The sequence below is a fragment of the Dryas octopetala genome, chromosome 3 (assembly GCF_963921425.1).
Source record: "Dryas octopetala chromosome 3, drDryOcto1.1, whole genome shotgun sequence".
NCBI classification, from domain to species: Eukaryota; Viridiplantae; Streptophyta; class Magnoliopsida; order Rosales; family Rosaceae; genus Dryas; species Dryas octopetala.
Window position 1 is genome coordinate 8,968,869 of NC_141368.1, and position 22,475 is coordinate 8,991,343.

The 22,475-nt window shown below is 34.7% G+C and overlaps 2 protein-coding genes across 6 annotated transcripts; one reads left to right on the forward strand and one right to left on the reverse strand.

Annotated features, from left to right (window-relative positions):
• On the reverse strand, positions 1 to 10,928 carry SEC10 (exocyst complex component sec10). 3 transcript variants are annotated; one of them, XM_086236887.1, is made up of 26 exons: positions 10,773 to 10,915; positions 10,545 to 10,581; positions 9,679 to 9,774; positions 9,295 to 9,564; positions 9,133 to 9,207; positions 8,612 to 8,713; positions 8,418 to 8,468; positions 8,236 to 8,341; positions 7,395 to 7,514; positions 7,014 to 7,105; positions 6,648 to 6,816; positions 6,494 to 6,570; positions 6,286 to 6,384; positions 6,057 to 6,147; positions 5,326 to 5,411; positions 5,071 to 5,244; positions 4,366 to 4,419; positions 4,150 to 4,254; positions 3,877 to 3,969; positions 3,626 to 3,772; positions 3,289 to 3,386; positions 1,770 to 1,854; positions 1,010 to 1,068; positions 818 to 916; positions 648 to 731; positions 1 to 333 (listed from the first exon to the last, which is right to left on the reverse strand). In XM_086236887.1, exons 2-26 carry the CDS (start codon positions 10,545 to 10,547, stop codon positions 255 to 257), a joined length of 2,514 nt encoding a protein of 837 aa, XP_086093013.1. In that variant the 5' UTR covers positions 10,548 to 10,581; positions 10,773 to 10,915; the 3' UTR covers positions 1 to 254. The 3 variants fall into 3 exon arrangements, with proteins under 3 accessions (XP_086093013.1, XP_086093011.1, XP_086093012.1); XM_086236885.1 differs by having other exon boundaries at positions 4,126 to 4,254; positions 10,773 to 10,914; XM_086236886.1 differs by lacking the exon at positions 10,545 to 10,581 and having other exon boundaries at positions 4,126 to 4,254; positions 10,773 to 10,928.
• Positions 10,929 to 13,609: 2,681 nt separating this feature from the next.
• On the forward strand, positions 13,610 to 18,308 carry LOC147290540 (RING/U-box superfamily protein). Of its 3 annotated transcripts, none has more exons than XM_086237622.1 (10): positions 13,610 to 13,896; positions 14,029 to 14,293; positions 14,848 to 14,949; positions 15,052 to 15,134; positions 15,340 to 15,456; positions 15,637 to 15,739; positions 15,821 to 16,475; positions 16,592 to 16,797; positions 17,100 to 17,245; positions 18,049 to 18,308. In XM_086237622.1, exons 1-9 carry the CDS (start codon positions 13,778 to 13,780, stop codon positions 17,214 to 17,216), a joined length of 1,767 nt encoding a protein of 588 aa, XP_086093748.1. In that variant the 5' UTR covers positions 13,610 to 13,777; the 3' UTR covers positions 17,217 to 17,245; positions 18,049 to 18,308. The 3 variants fall into 3 exon arrangements, with proteins under 3 accessions (XP_086093748.1, XP_086093750.1, XP_086093749.1); XM_086237624.1 differs by having other exon boundaries at positions 16,598 to 16,797; XM_086237623.1 differs by lacking the exon at positions 18,049 to 18,308 and having other exon boundaries at positions 17,100 to 17,368.
• Positions 18,309 to 22,475: the final 4,167 nt, after the last annotated feature.

A 22,475-nucleotide genomic window follows, 5' to 3' on the forward strand; every position in this document is an offset into this window, starting at 1 on the left:
TACAAAAGAAAAATAAACTCGTATTTACCCATAACCATAAATATCAAGTACCTAAATGATGTGAGATTTAGAATAGAATAGAAGAGAAGAAAAAATGTTTTTACAAGTGACATGCTCAACACATTAATTTTTCAGAATAACAGAATGGTATTCTATGACTTGTACTGATTTTTTTCCAAAACTTTGCAGGGACCATGGCCCCTCCTAGTCCCTTCTATGTTCCGCCCCTGCGTAGTCAGCATACTGCTTCTGTATCAACTAGAGCTTGTCCACAAGGAACTAAGTCTGGCAGCAAGTTTTGCACTCTTGTAGTCGTCTCTAAGCTCAATAAATCTGATTTGGAACCAAAGCAAAATTTCATCACAAAAAACAGAAAATCTCAATGAGCATAAAAAAAAAAAAGAAGAAATGATGATATTAATAAGAAATAAATGTCACTCTGAGAAAACTACTTCATGCTGAATTGATATTATTTTCTTTCCTTCGGGATGTTTTTAAAAAGAAGAAATCAGGAAATTTGGAAACTTTTCTTCGATTGGAAAATGGAAACCAGTTCTCTTCTTTAGTGGGAAGATAAACTGAGCTTCATGTGTGTTCTATGAGTAAATTATTCTACAGTCTACAGTTCAATATGTTCTCACTGATACCTCTGTGCATCTTTCCGTATACTGGGAGTACCCTCAAACAGAGTTGAGAGGCTTTCGGGAGCGACAATGAAGACATTGGCCATTCTGCAGACAAAAGCTCATCATGAAATTCAGATACAAAAATCAAGATGAGTGGAAGCTGGAAATCGAGAAATTTCTAGAAAACTTACATGCCCAACAATTCGAATTTTTCATCAACAGAAGGAGCATTGAAACTGCGCACAAATTCTCCATATTCAGTTATGTCACGCTTCAGCCGCAGTCCTCCACTGAGAAAGAAAGAAACAATAAGGACATCTCACTTGATGTACAACTTTCAACTAAATTACCCGGCCATGAAACATATGAAAAAGTCCATTTACCTGGGATTAAAAGTGAACTTCTGCCAATGATTTAGCAGCCCTTTATGCAAGCGATTTCCCTATTAAAAATTTTCACCATAATATAAATTCAAATGTGAAGATGTCATGACTCATCATTACTATATTCTCACTACAAATTCCACAAGAATACTTTACTCACCAAGTTCACCAAATAATGTGTCAGTTTTTCATTTATTAAAATTTAAAATTTAAGCTCACTCGGAACTTTATATGTATATTGACACATTATATGGTAACAGATTTGATGAGCAAATTTGGTGAGTCTAGCATTATTGATTCCCTAACCCCCGTGCAGCCAAAACCCAAATATATTGAGTTAATACCACATACACTACAATAAAAGAGTAATGACCAATGAAAAATATCATAAACTAAATTTTTTTTATGCAATCATCATGAATTACATCATAATTGATCTAACACATGCCACAAAAACTGTGAAAGGCCTTGTACCATGCAATCAATATGCATTTTTCTGTGTTAGATCAATTTTGATGCAATCATGAATCATGATTCATTATATCATAGATTAATTGAAAGCATTCTATGCTGCGTTCAAGGCCTTGCAATATGCAAACAATGTTTCAATTGCTCACTGAATTCAGTGCACTTGCCTATTACTCTACGATAATCAATTATAGAACTGTCTCATTCTAAATCCATGACTGCAGAAAAGCCACCATAGCCACATGAAATCACATTAATAAGAGTCAGGAGAGACCTTAATTGAACCACTTACTAATTCAGTCAGAAACGCTTGTTTGTTAAGACCTTCAAGTGCTGTGAATGCAGATTCTAGTACACGGGAAAGATAAGCTACAACTCTAACCAAGAGAAGAGAAATACATTATTCAACGTCCAGAAACAACATGGATTATTATATTGTACAATTTTATCATATATATGGAAAATAACAAACATCATATGAAAAATGGTCAAAAAAACTAGCTCATTATTTTCAAATCCTTTAAAAGGTCCAATCTGACCCCAAAACCAGACTCATAATCCTGAATTGTAAACCTAAGTTCAGTTCTGTCGGGGTGACCAAGAAAGAATTTTGACTCTTTTGTTTCAATGGCTCAAGGAATGGAAGCAATTTCTCACAATCCTGTGAAAATGTTTGCAAACATAATTATATCGGATGTTCTTGCAAGGGGGAGGATAGATGAGAAAAGCCCTCACATAAAGTTGTGGCAGATCATTAATTTAATATAAAAGGAGTTAGGAAATAAAAGTAAAAAAAATGGCATAATATTAAATATCCCATGAAGAGACAAAAATTCAATAGTTAGACAATAATTATTAAAAAGCAATAGACATATAGCCAAATAGGGGTGTCAAATTTCTGGATTGTAGAGCTTATAGTAGAATTACTAAACCCCCTGGTTTTAGTTCATGTCAAGTTCTCCCTCTGGGGAAACAAATTGAAATGACTTAGTTTCCGGAAGCCTTTAAGATATAGGCTTTAATTATGAGTGCTGCTATATGCACACGCCACTTTCTCTCACTACACACCCCTCTATTTAAATTTTTGAAATTACAAGTTTAACCTAGTATGAAAAGACTATAAAGGACAAAAAAAAAAAAAAAACCCCAAGGCTTTCCCAATCCCAGCCAGCCATTGTCAGGGGCAGTGGACCGCCAGCGCTCTCCTCCCCTCTTTCTTTCCCTCTCTCTTTCCCTCTCTCTCTCTCTTCCTTCCCCTTCACTCTCTTCCCACCACCTCCCTGCTATACATGAAAGGAGGCCGCGACCTCTCTTCTCTCTCTTCTGATTGCGACGGGGATGGAGGCGTATGGTGGACTTTGGGGTCTAGCGGGAAAAACAGTGGAAGGACCTGATTGGACGCTGGATTTGGTGGAATCACCGATCTGGAGGCCGGCAAGTTCGCCAGCCTCTGCAACAGGTCTGAGCGAGAGGGACAGAGAAGATTAAAAGAGAGAGAGAGAGAGGGAGGGAGAGAGGAGAGAGGAGAGAGGATAGAAAGGGAAAGAAAACCAGAAGGAGAGAAAAGAGGGAGAGAGAAAGAGAGGCAGGTGGGTTGGTAACCCACCGGTGACAGTGGCGGCGAGCGGTGGGGCTGGGTTGTGGTTTTTTTTTTTTTTTTTTGTAATGAGGGTATTTTAAGGATTTTAAGGGTGTGTGTTGAGAAATTGAATAAATAAAAAAGAAAATAGGTGTGATGTGAGAAATGGGTGTGTAGTGAGAGGAAATAGAGTGTGCAAATAGCAGCACTCTTAATTATTTGTTGGTTATACCTTGCACAGGCATTTGTTGGCCGATGATCAGGAGCAAATCCATCTTCAGGTGATCTATAATCTGTTGCCTTCTGTTCAGCAGAAAGTAATCGCTCCACCTGAATAGTAGGAGTCCACAATTGAAAAACATGAAACATGGAGGAAATAACAAAGAGAACAAAATACATATACATGAATCACAAAAATAAACAAGAACAAGTCTAAAAAATATAAAGCAGCAACTAGCAAGAAAGACAAGCCATTACTAAATTGATGCTAAAGTGGTGGAATCATGAAGTATGCATGCCTAGTGACCACCCTAGATTCTGAATAGCAGGTCTACAATTCAATAACTGACCTCAGCCATCACAGTTTCAATGCACTGTTGAAGCCCTTTATATGCAGCACCCTCTGCACTGGACATGGCCTTTGCCATTTCTTCACATGAAGCAGCATGTGCACCATCCACAGGGAGTAGAAGCCGAGAGATAGAATTTGAAAAATACTGAAGAGCAAAATCTTAATCAATTTAAACTCTTAAAAGATATCAGGTCATTCCATCAAGATCAACATTCAATTCATTTAGGTAATGGCATACGGCCAACATACTTGCTGAACTATAGCCACACTACTACCGCAACGTTGTACAGCAACCATGAAAGATCTGAAACTGCTTTCACCAGCAGCAGCCGCAGCTTCTGCCTACACATCAGCCATTCATATCCTTTAAGTCCACTATATTGTCAGACCCAAAAAACAGTCCACTAATACATTTACTTAAAACATAAGTATATCCATGGATATATTCTATAGTTCACAATTTAGAATGAACCAAAAAGCATATAATCAGGTAAGTACAGCAGAAGCAGCAGCAGCAGCTACCCTTCTACTAACGCTAGTGCCCAGCACAAATCTTTCTCTCAAAGCAGCAGCTTCAGTCAGGCCTTCTCTTGCTCGTTCAAGACCTTCCGTTATATATACACTGACCTGAAAAGGAAACAATATTCATGAATTTCTATTTTTTTAATAAGCAAAAGAAATCCTGAATCAATATGTACCAAACATTGATAAAGCCCTCAGTTTAAGCAACCAACTTACTTGGCCTAGCAGGGAAGTGAACGCCGCTTTTACATTTGCTGCAAGGGTTGCAGGCTGTACAAGAACAGGTCAAAAATCAATTGAAAAGCTGGCATTGTATCTGAAACTTAACATAAATCCAATACAATTCAAACCCCAGTTTTACCACCTAAAGGGCATTGTATGTTTCTTTTCTTTTTTACTACCCTTAATATTAGTTTGCCCATCTCCCAATCATCAGTTTCATAAGGCATGTGAAAATTTTCTTCTAACTTAACGATCAGCAATAACATACAGCTGACATATGCACAGATGCAGGTGAATTTCCCACTCATCCACAGGTGAGAGAGCTCAATTTAGCTTGAATTTAATACAACTGTGTTCTTCAAATTCATATTCTTTGTATCCACATAGATATTTAAGATACCTCATAACAAATCTCCAATTTCCATATTAAACAAAGGGACTTAGTGAATGCATGCTAACCTGACCTTACAAAAAGAGAAAAGAAAAGGTAAACCCCAACCAATGTTGGCAAGGACTGAGGAAACTAGATTACAATGGCAAACTTTCAAGGCGAAACTAGAGGGCATACTTTTATATATTTCTTTTCCAAACTTTAAAAGATGCTAAACAAAGAATTTTCCTGAATCCTGAGTAAATCAGATACAAATTTAAAACTCCTGAGTATTAATTTGTAGCATCACTTGGAAGGGCAAATATTACTTGAGATGAAAACAAAGTGCATCTGTTAATTGCTTCTTCATTCCAACGGACAAACTCTGTCACAACAGTGACGGATATTTGCTGGTGGGAAGATGCTACTGCAGCCCCTTTTGAGCGCCCAATTGTTCCACTTGATTCAGATATCTGCTGGCTTTCAGCACGTAGTTCTGCCATCTGTGCAGCATAATACATTGTTACCACCAACACAGAATGAGAAATGAAGCTTGGTCAAGAAATGATGCATTTGATACAAACCTTAGCTTGATATAGTTGTCTAAGAGAGGCCTGCTCATGTTCAGGATATCCATCCTTGTGAGAAGAAAACAGAGATTCTGTGAGGCCTGAACCATCAGAGAAAGATTCTATGAAGATCCCATAGTTGATAAGTACAATGAAGCAATTTCAACCAAATAAAAAATGAAGACTAACTGAGCCATCAGAGAAAGTTTCTATGACTATCCCACAGTTGATAAGTACAATGAAACAATTTCAACCAAAGCAAGTATGAAGACTAAATGAAAGTGCTAACACTCCCACCAAGTAAAAGGGTAATAGTTAATATTTGTCAGCTGTGAGCCTAGGATGTGTTACACAATGGCAATGGCAATTTCTGCTCTTCTTCATTAAAAAAATCTTTAAAGAAAAAAGGGAAAGACTGGGTACATTGAAGGTAAAGGAACCCCAATATGGAACCCCAATATGGAACCCTCTGGTGAGACCACTGCAGCATAACTCAGCAAAACAAGAAATTAAAGTTACTTAAAACCATATCAGGCATCTTGAGTCATGCCTATCTTTATTTCCCAATTAACCTTTTCAGTGTCAAGGATTGATCCCAAATACAACCCACATGCTCTTTCTTTTTTTGCTAAAATACATTATCCACATGGTTTGCCATTCACTATTACCATCAAATCCACACACATATTCCGCAGTGAGAAAAGAAATCCATATGAGGAGTCAGATATCAAAACTTAATTCATTACCCTCAACATCCAAGTCACCACATCCCACAGCTCGTAGGTCTCTAGCAAGTTCTTGTGTCTTCTCATATGCCACTGCTAGCATTCTAAGATACTGCAGCCTCAGGAAAAATACAAGTTAAATGAAGAACTGATTGTTAGTTCAAAAAACCAGCATGTGGTAAGCAAGAAAGGGAGGAGAGGGGACAGGGGGAAGGGGGAAGGGGGGAACAGCCATACTAATTTTACTCACTAATAGAAGTCCGCCTTCTTCCATAGGAGGTAGATTCACCAGAGATGGCCTCACTAATAATTTGTCTAGTATAGCTGTAACTCTCTGCTCTAAAACTCGCTGCGCCCAACATAAGAAAACTAGTTATAAAAATGAAATAAAATCCAGTAATGCATTAACATGGAGCACAAAATGAACCCAAAAAATAAAATAAAATCCTGCCTGGTACCTGAACTAAGATTGACATAACTTCATTAGGAGAAGGGAACACAGCAATAATTGTCGCTGCTTCCTTACGTACAGTATCTGCAAGAGAAACAAACATATAACAAATATATTGAGGAATTCAACCTCTTAGTTTGGACCAATTTCATTCTTCAAACCTCTGATTTCTTTGTATAAGGAAGAAAGTCCACGAGCAACATTGCTAGGACTAGCCTGTGAACCCTCATCACCAAGAACCAATCTGGTATCTGCATTCATGACTTCCACGTCAATAAACATTGGACGTGTTGCCACATAATGTTGCATGGCACTAGTGCCCCTGTTAAACTGCATTGCAATTTAAATCAACAAATTAAGGCAAATGGATTCTTCAAATGAATAAAAGCCTTAGAAATATCTGATTCATAATGAAATCGGAGCTTGAGAGAGAGAGAGAGAGAGAGAGAGAGAGAGAGAGAGAGGCCATAGTGTAGGAGTTAAACTTCGAAAAATCATGGTCTATTAGGTCTAAAAACAATGATTACCTGAGATAAAATTTTAGCACATTCTGCCATGGTAGACAATTCTCTTCTCTGTGACGCAGCATCAAAACGAGCTAGCAATCTGTTCTCCAATTCTATTAAAAAAATAATAATAAGCAACAAAAAGAACTTGGCTAAAATCTATCATTATAACTTGTACAGGAATTAACATTTTTCCCTCCCAAGCTTTTGATTTCTAGTATTTAAAATTTTATGATAAATATCATTGAGGTGTTCCATCCATAGCTTTGAATGAAAAAAAAGAAAAAAAAGAAATAAAAAAAATCATGGGGGAAACACAATGATTTCTAAAGATTGCATGGAGACCACAGTACAATTTTTCTCAATGACACAATATTTCTAAGACTATAAAAGTCAACATACCATTGCAGTAATCCTGAAGATTAGCAACTGCAACTTCTAATCCTCTACTTGCGGTTGCATTGCCCATAACTGATGGTACAGCTATGCCTTGTCTTCCAATATCTTCCTCAGCAAATGCCCCTAATATTGACAGAAGCATGGAAGGTAATTATTACATATTGCAATGAAGAGCATACAATTCTTACCACTCCTAAAATTACAAAATTCATCAAAGAAACTTATTTACCATTAAGGAATATCAGAATCAACTCCCCATTGTCAGAATATTGGATGGTATTACCATAAATTACAAGTCAGTTTAGAACCTTAAAAGATATCACTTTGACACTATCAGTCTCTACTACAACTCTATAGGCTGCTAGACACTCATGGGGGAGGATTGTAATTATATTTCTCATATGGTACAAAGGCACCTTCACATTTGATGGCCACATACCAAAAGAACATAGTATATGGTCTTACAGGAAATATTAGCAATATAACAGTTAAACCCTCACAACTTCATCCCATTGAACGTAATTGCTTTAGATGTAAATTATTTCATTTAACATATCTACATGTGTCATTATGCCGTTCATCATATCTACATGCGTCAGATGCAAGTATGCAACTTTGTTCCAGTTTCATCCACCTAAACGTACTTCATGACCATATCTTAGATGAATCGCGGCTACTGGCTACTGCCCAATGTCCTTAATCCCCCTTCCCAGAGAGAGAGGAAGAGGGTGGAGGGAAGGGAGAGAGAGAGAGAGAGAGAGAGAGAGAGAGAGAGAGAGAGACTCATAAATAGTGTGCCTTGGTAAAATAACTACAGCTTTTTTAGATAATAATGTCATCTTACGCAGTTTTTGTGCAATTTTAGCAGCCTCTGCAACACGACTATCATCAGAAAATAGGGGTGAAAGTTCCATTAGATCCCCAGGGCTGCTATTAAACTCCATCAAGTACTGCAAGAATAAATGACAACACAGTGTTAACTTATTTTAAAGAAAGAGTAGCATATACTAAATGTACCAAGACAACCTTTATGAGCTCTATCGTTTGGCTAGCAGTTTCCCGCTGAGCATCTGCACTCTGACACGAAAAATCAATATAATTACAAACACAAATTACCGAAAATTTAAGGAAACAATGGCACAATAGAAATCCTTATCAAGTACAATTTCAGATGTTAAGCATATAGTACATTAGCAACCAAAGCATAGGACAAACTTCACCTGCAGATGATCCCCTATTTTTGCGGCAGTCTGTCCAACACTTGATATACGTGAATCCAACCTGGCAAAGCTACCAAACAAGCCGTCTACTCCTTTTTCAAGCTGAGAATAATATGTAGATTGGTCAGAAAACATGTTTAAAAGTTAGAAATGGCATACAATCAGTTTTATCAGAACAAGAACAGTAAGCATCTATCTTAATTCCATGAATTCTTCACATATGATACTCATTGTGTAATGATAAGTGAAATCTATGAAAGGCCAGTTGCAATTATTACCAAATAATTTCATCACGGAAATGTATTTCCATAGCTAAAATTAGTATTACCAAAAAAAATGCATGGAGTCCAACCCCGATATGCGTATGGCGCTCAAACAATAATATTATTGCAAAATGAAACGATGTGGATATTATTGCAAGTTTAGATGTTTAAAAACAATTGCTCCTTCTTCTTGGAACGCACTGTGCAGTACATTTTCTGAATAGATTAAAAAGTAATTGTGTGTCTCTGCTAACTAACCTCAGCAAGTGTCTTCTGGTGCTTAGAATCTTGTACAGAAACCTCCTTTTTAAGATTGTTGAGTCTTCCATCAATCTTCAAGAGGGGAGAGGAAGAATTAACAACTTAAGAAAAAGATAGAAAGACTTTGTAAGTCCTATACCTACACTGCCCAAGACATACCTGTTTCTGAAGATCAACCAACTCTTTACAAGAATCCTTGAACAGAGATAAGATCTTATCTACTTCTGGAAATAAAGGGTCAGACAGTCCTTGCGCAAATTTTGCTGCATCCGATGGGGCTCGCATATGTCCATGCATATGTCCATTTGGCATAGCATCACTCCCACCAACATGGCTATGACCTTCAGATGAATCTGTTTCTTCTTCTAGAAAAGATGGGAGGAGCCCATTTACCAGGTTTCCAAACAATGCATCAAATGAAAACTCTCCCTACAAAATAAATATCAACAAATTTCAGTATTTAATTTACATTAATACCCAAATATATTATAGTTATACTACAAAAGTTGCAGAACATATATGATATAGTTTTCAGTTTTTCACCTTAAAGTCGTCTATGTCCAAGATGAGTGGGAGTGAGCTAACAGATGAAGATTTTCCGAGTCTATCGCCCTTGATTCCATCTCTACTCTCTTTCATCTAGTTCAAGAAAAACCAGTAATTGAACAGCATGAATAAAGTCACCATTGGAGCTCACAAATGATACAACCAACACCCAGCCAAAACTCCATCATCCATTACAGATACATTAACAACAATGTTTAATCAAGAGCCAAATTTAGTTGCTCAGGGCACAAAATAACTTAAGGGATCTAATACACCCAACTCTTAAGCATAATATGAATGCATGTGTTGCTAGTCGCATGAAATAAGAATTAGTCTTTTTATACACTATATCACATCTAGGGCAAAAGCTAATTATCTTTATGGAGCACATGAATGAAAATTTTGGAGCCATCATTGTACCAAAATGAATTTACAAAATCCCAAAACTTAAAACCCTAAAAGAACATCAATTCATTAAGCATTTTTCAATTAGACTGCTTACAAATTCAAATTTAAAACCATGAGTTAGAATCAGGTAAAAATCTACTGACATTACAGAACAACTTAAAGCAAGAGTAATCTAAGAAGAAAAAGCGGCGATGAATAATTAGAAACATAATACTAAACTCAAAAATCAAAAGCATGGTGAAGATAATGAATGAATGTTGTCTTAAATTACATTAATACACGTAAAATTTATTTTTTATTCAAATTAAAAAGTTACAGATGCGCTCGTTTCAATGGCATTTTCAGCTGCTAGGTTACTGGAGTTGATGACTCCATTTCTAATTTTCCATTATTTTCCTTTGTATTCTCAATTTCTCACCAACCAAACACAATAAAAAGGAAATTACAAAATTTACCATTAGATTCACAGCTCCACTATCTCTGAATTCAGAGCTGAAATTGTCACAGAAGACTATAAATTTGAAACCCCAAAAATTACAGAATTACTAAACAAATTCTACCTTTTCCTCACACTTTAAGCAAAAATCAACAACTACAATTCCTAATTTGCACTTCCTAAAAATATATAAAAAAAAAAACATATTCAAAAGAATCAGAACCAAATCCAAAAATGGAAACTCTACCTCTATGCGAATCCACTGAGCGAGAGAGAGAGAGTAGCCAGAGAGTTTGCCTCTTTCTTCTTCGCTTGGTTTGGTTGGGTTAGATCGAGAGCGAGAGAGAGAAAAAAAATTTCTTCAGCAACGAAGACTACAATGAATATCAAAAAACTTAAATGACGATTTTAGCCTTGTGGTGTGATACAGAATGTGTAATGGTTGAGGGTAAGTTTGGGCTTTCGAAAGAAACAAGCTGGAAGCGTGGGACATTGTAATTTTGGTTTATATTTTTATTGTTTCCTTCGCTTTCTATTTGGTTCGTAGTTTTTATTTGATTCGGTTGCCTATGCTCTCTCAAGTCTCAACATTCCTTTTTTTTTTCTTTTTTTTTTAAGATATTAATCAAAAACATTCCTTTTTTTTTTTCCTCTTTAGTGCTGCCTACTGAGTATGTGCACGGTGCACCATTATTGCACTGATAAAAATTCATATTTGTTTTCTTTAATTATTATATCTTATATTAAGAACAAAATAATCATATACTTTATTGAATGATATGGAGGATTATTAATTAGCTATTGACCTAGTAATATTTTTGTCGGTAAATTATTAATTGGTCTACTTTGGAGTTTGCCTCGATAAAATAATTCACAAAGTTTGTTTTTTAGGATGATAACTCACATTATAAATCCGGGCCTCCGGGGTGTGTTTGAGCACTCAGCTCCACAGCGAGTGCTCGATGTGGCTCTTTTTTTTTTTTATTGTACGGTTGTACCGCTTGAAACTGTTAAACACTAATTAACAAAATTAAGGTGAGTGTGTTTCCAAATAATTGCGCTTTTGTGTTTTGTGTTGCTTTGTTGTGTTGTTCATTGTTCACATGTATGGCTAACGAAAAGAAAAAATACTTTTGTATAAATATTATTTTTATACAATTTTAAAATTTAAACTATTGTCTAACATTTTATTGAGTTGTATTAAAATTGCTAAACAAGTTCATTAAAACAAAAAGGAAGACTTCGAGCGCTCGACTCACGGGTCGGCTTATAATTAGATACTCTATATGAAGAAATTATTTTGTATAATCGATATATTGACACGTGGTATAACCAGTCTATGTGTTATAATATGAGTAGATGTTATTAATATTATACCCTATTAATATCAACACATCGTCCAATAATATCCTTACACGTAGGATTGGTTATACCCTATAATTTTTCCTTTATATGGGCCATTTTGTTATCTTCAATCATGATTTGGACTATACAAATAAAATTATTTATTTTTCACAATAGTTGAGATGTCACAAATTTAAATTCTCATTGTTCCAATTAAAATAAAAAAACTTATGGAATACCACTAACGTAATGGATAGAAAGAGTAACATGAGCTCAATAATTCATATAGTCCCCAATCCATTATCTAATCCAAATTTTGAATTCAAATTAAGCAATACTTATAAATCATGGATGACAAACTTTGATCAATTTTTTACATTTCTCTCTGAATTTTAAAATTTTGATTTGTGCATTTATTAAGAGAAAAATGAAAATTTTGTTTGAAAATTTGATGAAACAAGGGCAATTTCATTCACTCATATGCTACCCACTACCTTAGGCCCTACAATTTTTGGATTGTTCTATATTTTTGTTGAGAAATTGTACATCGGGAGTGCAAAGTCATATTATAACAATTTATAAGGTATTGGGTCTCTCCATCCATTACTAATTGATTTTAGATTAAATGTTTCAATTCTTTTATGTTATAAGAGCGCATAACCTATCCACATGTAAGTTAATTGTATGCATGAATGAAATTTTCTATGTTCCATTAAGTTTTAAAATGAATGTTTCACTTTGTCCTTATTAAACACTCAAAAACTGTCTACTTCAAACTATTGCTATCTTTGCCACTGTCGTCGCCACCACCTAATCTCACCACCCCTACCACCACCACCACCACCACCACCACCACCTACTTGCAATCATCATCATTGTCATCATCATTGTAATCACCACTTTTATACAAATATCACATTTAAATTTTATCATGCCTAAAATTTGTTAAACAATTAATTTTGATAATTAATAAAGGAACTGTTATTTGCAGTCCATAAATGATTATTTGCACTCCTCTTATGTGAGAGCATCAAGGAGTGTGAGAAGATAATTTGGAAGTGCATTTATCATTTCTCTTTAATAATTTTAAATTTTGTTATTTTTTATCTTAATAATGTTAGTTGTCCCACATTTGTATCCTACCTGATGTGTCATTACTTTACTGGAAGAGTATTTCCTTTTTCTTTTTTAGGTTTTATTTTTTAATTTGTAGTGTCCAATGTATGAATGCCATATAAGATGGTATGAAATTGTGGTATAAAAATGTGGTAAGTGTAGCATTATTGTTTTTATATGAAGATTAATGATTCAAATTTAGATTATCTTCCTACTTTGGAAAGAGAAACACCAAGAACCCACTTAGTTAGTTTCAAAACGGTCATTTTGAAACTACTTGATAATTTGACAAACAATGTAAAATTGTCTCTTTGTAGTTTGTACAAATAAAAAAGAAAATACTAATTGTCTCAATTTTTTTTCCACTTTTTTTTAATTCCCAAACTTACGTAACATTAATTCATTGGACATGATTTGTCTTTCTATTTTTTAATCTTTTATTTGTTCTTATAGGGTCTAATACATGAAAATGTAAGTTAAAAAAAAGTGTTAAGACAAATAACATATTCCAAAAGAAAAAGATGAAAGCATATTCATGTGGTTTGCACAAGCGTGCACATGACATATGGATATACAACCGTTGAACAAACTGAAAGGCCAAATTTCGTTACCAATTTTTTTTTTAAAAAAAGAGGCAAAATTCTCGTTTGGTTTTCGGTTCTTTTTTCCCTCCTCCATCTTCTTTCCCGCCCAGGTCGCTTTATTTTTCAAAATTTCTCTCAATTTTCCCGAGAAAATCATGAGAGATAAAGCGAATGATCGAAACCACGACGAGAGGTAGAGACTAGAGAGATGACCAATTCCAACACGTTCGGCAAAACCATTTGCTCAATCTGCTACGAACACCTAGAGCCCATTGTCGAAGATCTTCAAGCCATCTCCAACTGCGGCCATGTCTTCCATGAACTATGGTCTCTCTCTCTCTCTCTCTCTCTCTCTCTCTCTCTCTCTCTATAATGTGTTATTTATTTTTCTCTAATCTATATGCATGCATCGATTGGAAATTAATCTCAAAACGGTGCGTTTTGTCTGTGAAAACCTAGCCTGCAACAGTGGTTCGAGTACTGCGCAAGCACGAAGGGGTACAGTTGCCCGGTGTGCAAACAGAGTTGCAAGGGAAACGATGTCGGCCGGCTTTATTTTCAGTCGCTGGGGGACTCAGCGGAGCCGACTCAGAGGCCGATTGTCGAAAGCGAAGAGGATTCCGAGGCTTTGCGTCAAGAGGTGAAAAGGTTGGAGGCCAAGGCTCTAGGGCTTGGTTCGGCTTTGGAGCGTCAGGGAAAGAACCTCAAAGAACTCACCGAGGAGGTATTGGATTCTCGTTATGTTCTATGTGGTTTCTGCGAAATCGTGGGAAAAAGACAAAAAAAAAGAAAGAAATTAGGGTTAGGACATTGGTTAATCGGCGTTTCGATTACACATTTGGTTTAGACGGTTTTTTGTTTTGTTTTTTAATTTTTGGGGATTGGAGAAGGGAAATAAAGCACAATAATTATATTCTAACTTAGAGTGCTGAATTTGAATGTTTAATGATTTGTAATTTGGTACTATACTGTGGTTGATAGGGTATTGGCTTAATTGAGGAATCTAAAATGATGGAACATAATGCTGAAAAGTTTGATTCCATTTCCTTCATCGAAAGGAAACTTGTAAACCATAATGTTGGAAAAGTTAGAATACCAAAAAGGTTTTAAATGTCATTTTTTGAAATCAAATAGAAGGCTCTGGTTAATTTCATTTCTGAGAAAGGTGGGGGATAAAAGGAGTATTAAAATTCTGGATCTTCAGGGATCTATTTTGTGCAAGATTATAACTGCTTGCTTTGTCGGCATGTGGTTTTTATGAGGCAAGTTTTCTTTCAGCTTTGTCTATGCAAGGACCAGGCAAAGAAAGAAGTAGCATTAAAGAATGAAGCCCTGAAACAACAAGCACACATGCAGCAGCTGCTTCATATGAAATCTGAGGTAAACTATTAATTGTAGCGATTTAAATATAATTTTAAATAGTGTATATCAATTTATAAAACAAAATAATTCTGATGGAAGTTTCGGTCAATTTTTTCATAGGAGTTTGATAAATCGACTTTGAAGTGCTCGGAGTTGAAAAAAAGAAATATGGCATTGGCTCAAGAGCTTGCTGCTTTCAAATTGTGAGTGATTTTGTAGTATAGGCGAGTAGTTTTTCCTATTGTTATTACTATTTTGTTCACTCAGAAAGATTTGAACATAAGGCTTACCTCACCCAGCATGCTTTGCCACTTGAGACAAAGCCCAAGGGCTAGTATAGGCAATTTAAACTTTCAATTACCTGTTTACTTTTCTGCTCCTAACATGGTTAAGTGGGTTGCAATCTAGGGGAACTGATATAAATCTCAATGAAGAGGAGGTTTTAGAGCTTGCCATGCTTGGTAATGAGGCCTGCAATAAAGGCGCGATAAATACTCTAAGAAAGTCCTTGATGGTGCATAGAAGGTAAACCATATAAATCTTATATTGAAATTTAACAAATATAGAGCAAACTGTTTGACATTTGCTCAAGTGTTGTCATCTCAAATAAAATTTAATCAGTGATCACCTCTTATGTTCACCCTTGTATACCTTGTTTCTTTTCATGTTTTAATTTGGTTTCTTTGCTACACATACTTCTCACAGTTATTACAAAGAGTTGATGGACAAATACACTCCTCTTAAAAAAGAAGCAGAAAGACTAAAGGAGGCTAAAGAGAAGGCTAAAGAAAAGATACTTAAATTGAAGGTATGTTTGTGATGAGATGATCCTGAGTGAATCTCACTTGATGAGTGGTTCCTGATTTAGTGATTTTGTGGCCATTATCAGAAAAGGGTAAGAGAATTGGAGATTGCTGCTGAAGTAAAAGACAATGAAGTTTTGAGGGCTTTAAAAGCTTCAAAGAAAATTCGGGGTGAAAGAGTTATTCAGAAAGATGTAAATTGCAATTCTAATTCCGTGTCTGTCAACAATTTGTCAGAAGATCAAAGAAAACATCTTTATGCTCCCAAATGCAGTTTGGATAGGATTGGAAGCTTGCATAATGATCTATTGTTTCATAGGAGAACAGAAGGCAATTTCACTAACCACATGGATATTAATTGTACTATAGATGGTACAAGTGCCACCGCTCGTGATAAAGAAAGAGGTGCCTACACTTTATTACATGATGATGCTTCAAAGTATTCCTCAACTAAGCGTGGACATTCAAATCCCAATCCGAAAGAACAACCCCGTGAGGGTAACCAGAATTCTACTCTGTTAAGGTCTGAGGCAGTTTCTGATACGAAGAAAGAAACTTCAGTCCTTGGACTAAACAATCTGGTTGAGCATTTGGGTTCAATAACTGGTACCTGTAATGAAACTTCCAAGACTCCTGCTACTGATATTCCTGATGTTGTGATTCTTGATGATGTTAAAGAAGCTCAACCCATGCTTAACATCAGAAGGGAATCTCCTATCCCACCATCACTTCCCAGACCAGGTATATTTTTGTTGCATTTTGAGTTTGGTTTTGGGAATACATCATGAAATGAGTTACATTTGCCTGAAGACATTAGCTGATGAAAGTTTAACTCTGTGTTTGTATTCCTCTTTAAGATACAGGGGATGTTTGTTTTTCTGGTGGCTTGCTTGGTCCTGATGGATCAAATAGGTATTTAGGTAAATGGTGCAAGCGGGCTCAGAACAAGGGATCAGTAACAAGGCAAGATTCAAGTACAGATACTGGTAATCTGATTGCAGAAGGAGCTGACGGAAGAGGTGGTAGAATCAAAGTTTTGAGATCTCTGAATCAATCTCCAGTGGTGGGTCTATGTGCTTGTTTTCATTCAATCTATTTTTGTCGAGAACTCTTTATCAGTTAAAAAAAGTAGCTATCTTAATCAGATATCCTTTTTGTTTTTTTTTTCCCCGAAGTTAATCAGAAATACAGACATCCTTTTTAATTGAGTTATTTGATTGTTTTTGCTGATAGACACAACATTGTAAAATTATCATTTATTGAAATTTCATCCATATAGTGCCATCTCTTTTTTTATTTATTTATCAGTGAGCCACTCTACAATGTCATAAATGTTAAACATGTAGATCTTTTTTACTTTTTCAGGATAACAAGGAGAATTCATCTGGGACAAAGAGGTGCAAATTTGGAGCTAAGACAATTAGTTCGCAGTCCCAAGGGTGCTTGCAAATAGAACACTTCTTTGGAAGGGCTGGTAATTAATCAAGCGGTTAGAGCTGTGCATACTATAGGTCTGTAAGATTGCAATTTTTAGTTATGTTGATTTATTTGTGCCAAGCAGAGAAATTACAAATTCATTTGTTATGCTTTGTATAATATATGAAGAGTAACAAATGGAAGAAGAAAATGGCATATTCTGTGCTTCCTATTTTTGAAGTTTGAATTTTTTTCTTTTATCTTAATTTATTATTTTTTTATTACATATATTTTAATTCATCCCTTTGTCTTCTAAAAAAGTCTGATTTAAGTGACAACGAAATTATATTTCTCATTAGGCTTGCCTTGGTGTTCAGAATGCCAGTTTGATGAATCTTTCTTTGGATCTGGTTTATAAAAATGATATCTTATTGGTTAGTAATTGAGTTAAGACAAAAGAAATGTCTTGAACGATTTCTGTTGGAATTTGTTTCTTCAGTTTTGTGCATGTGATGAAGCTTGGGCCAGTTTCTTCTTTAATTTGGCAGACAAATATTCTGGCCGTTTTGGGCTATCAAATTGAAGTAGCTTTTAACTATTAGGCTGTGAAATTCTTTCTTCCCTTCTTTTTCTCTCCTTGGTGGTCTTGGACTATTTTCCTACCACTTTGTTATAAGCGCCCCTAAAAACTAAAACACTTTAACCCCTTTGCTCTTTGAAAAGGGCACTATTTGTTGCTTTAGTACAAAGAGAAGTGAGGTCTCAAAGTCCCATATAGGGTGATGTGGTAAATTCTATCATGCATGAATGATGATAATAACTGTCCATTGTCTTGTGCATTGTGATTGAATACATGAATTATGAATGGGAGATTACATCATACCCTTTTCCCCTGCAGGTTGGCTGATGACATCAACCAATGATGTCATTTCCGATTAAGATGCTTCGTATACCATTACGCCAGACAATTTTGAAAGATTTTCAGGACGAGGATGATTCTTCTTTGGTTTTGGCAGGCCTATTGGAATGGTTGGGATGGTGCACGGGTACGGGTACGGGTACCGGTACGGATACGGGTTCCTTGCAACCTTAACTTATTTGTTGTCTGGTGAAAAGAAAGTGATACTGATGTTACGTGAATTCAAGAGTTAAAATCACTTTTGTTGTTTGAATTATATGGTTGGAAAGTTTAGAAAACAATAGTTAAATAGTTGTTAGGTCCAGCAAGGGTTAAAAATAGCCCATATTATTCTTTCCCATGTGAAAATACCGCACACTGATTCGGAATTTTTCACAAGCATGCGCGGTGGCTTGAAAAACGCCTTAATATACGTGACAACGATAAAGGGTTTTGTGCACGTAGAATGTAAGTATGCGCATGCGTAATAAAGCTGGGAATTATTGGAGGTGAAAAAAGAGGAAATAAAATTGGAAATCGAATAAAGGAAGTGGGACAACATGATAATGTATAATGGCTGTACAAAATGCTGATACCGTCTTGGCTGATTAAATCTAGAACAATAATCACATGACTCATCAAAAAATTTCAAAAATTTTAATTAAAAATGATGTGGTAGGAATTATGCTAATATTTTACTAGTTAGAAAAAAATTAGATTTAGATTGGCATTCTTTTTAGAAATAATTACTATAGGATGCATGTCATACATCCTATTTAATTATCTCTAATGTACCAATTGATTATATGTAATAGTAAGATAAGAAAAATTAATAATCAGGTATATCAGCGTGTTTAGCTTGACGTGTGTGGCATTTTATGAGCTGGATATTTATGTTTTTACCCTTCATGTAACACGTACTCTCATATTGTACGTTTCCCCACACTACATGATGAACCCCATAACCCACACACTCACGTCCACAATTTACTTGCACACCTAATAGCACAAATAGAAGAAAAGTGAGTTTGGCGTAATTTCATTTGCACTCCACATCTTTATACTTTTAAACAAACTAATCAATCAACTAGTGATATATAATTATTATTTTTTTAAAAATATCTTTCCAATTATATTTATATTAATTATTTATCATTTTCAATTTTCAATTTTCAATTTTCAATTTTTTTGTTTCATATATTTATGAATGATTTGTATTGTTTTGATTACTTGATTTGTTGTTTTTTTTTTTTTTTTTGGTGACTTGAGATTTATTTTGTGTTTTGTTTGATTTTTTGTACATTATTTTACTTGTTTTATTTTTAAATTGACTGAGATTTGGTCTATTATTTGTTGCAGTTTCAATTTTCGAATGTAGTTTCATTTTTTGATACAGTTTCAGTTCATAATTTCAATTTTCTGATCAGTTCAATTTCAATATTTTCAAGTTTACCCTTATTTTTTGTTGCATGAAAAATATAAATGGTCTTAATTTAAGAGTTATTGTTTTTGTTTTGGACAGTACCATGCTATGGATAAGTTTGTTTAAATTTTTTGAAAATTAATTTCAAAGTTTTGTTCGATTTTAGTAAACTGCCATTCTTTGTAGAGATGATTTTCTTTTTCTTTTTTTGAAAAAAGGGATTGATTGATATTTTTAACATTGAAAGTGTTTGATATTTTTAACATTGCAAAATGAATTTCTACCTCTGAAATTGATTTACATTTTGACTTACTTATGAGTGGGTCTGAGAAAAAAAATAAAAAGATGTTTCTTTCTAAGGCCTTCTTATGAGAACTAAATGAATAGTAAAAGATATAAAAAATATATTTTACTTTTTCTGTGTACGTTTTAACAAAAAAGAATGATGACATCATGATGTATGTAGGGGCAATGTGATCCGTGTGCATTGTATTTACGTGCTATATCGTTCTTGAGTGTCCGCAAATAAAAAATGGGTTGGTCGATCAGCTCTTGTAATAGTTGGCCCGCATAGAAAGGAGGGGGCATTGGGTGGGATTAGTTAAGAAAATAAGGTACCAGTACCTGACTACCTGTTCATTAAAGGACTTTTTTTTTTATTTAATGTTGATAGATTTGAATTTGGAATCATTTTCAATAAAGTAAAGAATAATAGAATTTGGAACCACTTTCCATGATATAAAGAAAAGAGGAAATTACAGATTTTGTTCACTTATTTTATACCTAGTTCAATTTTGGTCTACGATCTTTTTTAAGTTCTGTTTTGATCTACTAATTATTCCACTTGTTCAATAAAGGTTCAGATTTGTTTTCACAAATTTGTCCTGCCTTTTACCTTATCAAATTTCAGCCAAATTCAGCAAACATATACTTATTTTAAAGTTATGTATCTCCTCTTTACAATTATATAAAGATCATTTAAATCGAAGTTCTAAAACTCAAGATAATTGACCCCAAAGTAGGATACCCGAAACTACCAATTTTTCATAGAAAATTTTCAGATTTTTCAAACTTCACCAAACTTCAATTCTCTTTGATTCTAATACTCCAAATTGGTTCATATGACTAAAAAATGATGAAATATAATTTATACTTCAATTATAATTGAAGAAAATACAACCAAAAGGATTTAAAATCATAACTTAAAAAAAATCATGAACCAAAATTAAACTAAGTATAAAATAAGTGAACCAAAATTGAACTTAAAAAAGATCGGGGACCAAAATTGAACTAAGTATAAAATAAGTTGACCAAATTTTTAATTTCCTCATAAAGAAAAATACCACTATATAAAGTAATACAATTTAGAATGGACCTTTTTTTCTTTATATTTAAAAAGGTCCATTGATTTTTAAAATGTTCTTTTTACTTTTGTTATTATTGTTGGCCATTTGAATTGGCATGGTTTACTGGGGACATCCTCATGGTGTGTGTGCTCGGAATATCGGAATTATTTAGGTCCTGATTGCGAAGTGTTTTGCTTTGTGTGGAGGTTTTTGCTGGGTATTGTCTTATGGCGTCGATAGGGTTGAAAACTTGAAATAGAAGGAGATTTAAAGTTGCTAATACATTCTCTTTAAAAAGGCATTGATGCTTTGGAGGGTGTAGTTTTTGGTTTTTTAAACAGATCTTTAAGGAATCCAATTTTGTGGCAGATTTGCTTGTTAAATTAGGTAAATTGGAGATTTTTAGCCATACTTAGGATCATTCATTTTTTTAAACTATGATCGACCATTATCGTAAAAATACAATGAGAATATTGAATATGTTCGTGGTTGTCGTTATTTTTTTTTTCCAAAGAAAAATGCATGGCTTGAAATCAAACTATTTGACTATTGCCCATACCCACTACACTCGTGCCTCTGACTTTTTTCCGTAGACAATTGATAAGAGCTCTCTCTTAGTCTCTCTCTCCAAATAGTGGTTATCACCTGATCGATATATATCACCTTCGTCAGGCTTGTTGCTCAAGAAATTATAAGAAGTTTAATTCCAAATGCACAAGTGTGAAGAATGTAAGCCTATGACTTTTGAATGCAAAAATTTCTATTAGATAGAAACATTAATATATTCAAAGGTATTGGAAGACAGCCAGACAAGCGGGTCCAAGTGAACACCCACAGAAATTTCTTTCTTGGCAGACCAATTAAAAGCCACCTAAGGATCTGATCGATTGTTGTCTCTTTGACCACTAAAATATATCTCTTAATTTGTCTTTTGGGTTACAAACCCTAAAATGCTACTCTTTTCTTTTATTTGTACAAAGATCATGATTTCGTGTGAGCTTGAAGATATGCATGTCATGAGTCAAAAGACAGCAGGCAAAGGGTTTAAATTCAACAATGCTTATCGATTCATGACCTTTGTCTTGAAGTTAAATTGTATTTGCGTGAAGTTTGTCATGCATTCACAAGGCAATGTGCATGAAATCAAGGTCTTAATTGATTTCTGGTTTGCTTATGAATGTGCAACTTCGATAGTTGGGCAGACAACCATCGATCTCACAATATTCTCACACGACATTAATTTTTGTTCTTTGTTTTAAGATTGGTCTGAACTGTTTGACTAGCTTCTTGGATCGAATTTATTATGCACCCACCACCCACCACCCACCACCCACCACCCACCAAAGATACGAATTCATCAATTTATTTCTTCGTGAAGAAAGGAATCTATGCATGCTCATGTAATAGCATGACGCCTCAAGATATGTAATAGCAATTAATATGGCAATACATCTTGTAATCCGATATGAAATTAGCGAATTTGAATTGACTATTGCTTGAGACGAATATAACACAAAATATTTGTTAAACATATATAATAAATAAGTCAATTTAATGTTAAGCATGTGCAGCACTATTGTGACATAATGAACACATTCAACTAATATTATAAAAATAAAAAAGTCACGACACGATTAAAAAAAGGTTGAGTTGGGATT

Excerpts from the sequence above, each read along its gene's own strand:
- LOC147290540 (XM_086237622.1), top strand. The coding sequence starts at position 13,778 with ATGACCAATTCCAACACGTTCGGCAAAACCATTTGCTCAATCTGCTAC. Across the intron at positions 13,897-14,028 it reads CATGTCTTCCATGAACTATG|CCTGCAACAGTGGTTCGAGT; the intron begins GTCTCTCTCTCT and ends GTGAAAACCTAG. Across the intron at positions 15,135-15,339 it reads GAGCTTGCTGCTTTCAAATT|GGGAACTGATATAAATCTCA; the intron begins GTGAGTGATTTT and ends GTTGCAATCTAG.
- SEC10 (XM_086236885.1), bottom strand. Across the intron at positions 6,817-7,013 it reads GTGCTAAAATTTTATCTCAG|TTTAACAGGGGCACTAGTGC; the intron begins GTAATCATTGTT and ends ATTGCAATGCAG. Across the intron at positions 5,412-6,056 it reads TGGTGACTTGGATGTTGAGG|GCCTCACAGAATCTCTGTTT; the intron begins GTAATGAATTAA and ends CTGATGGTTCAG.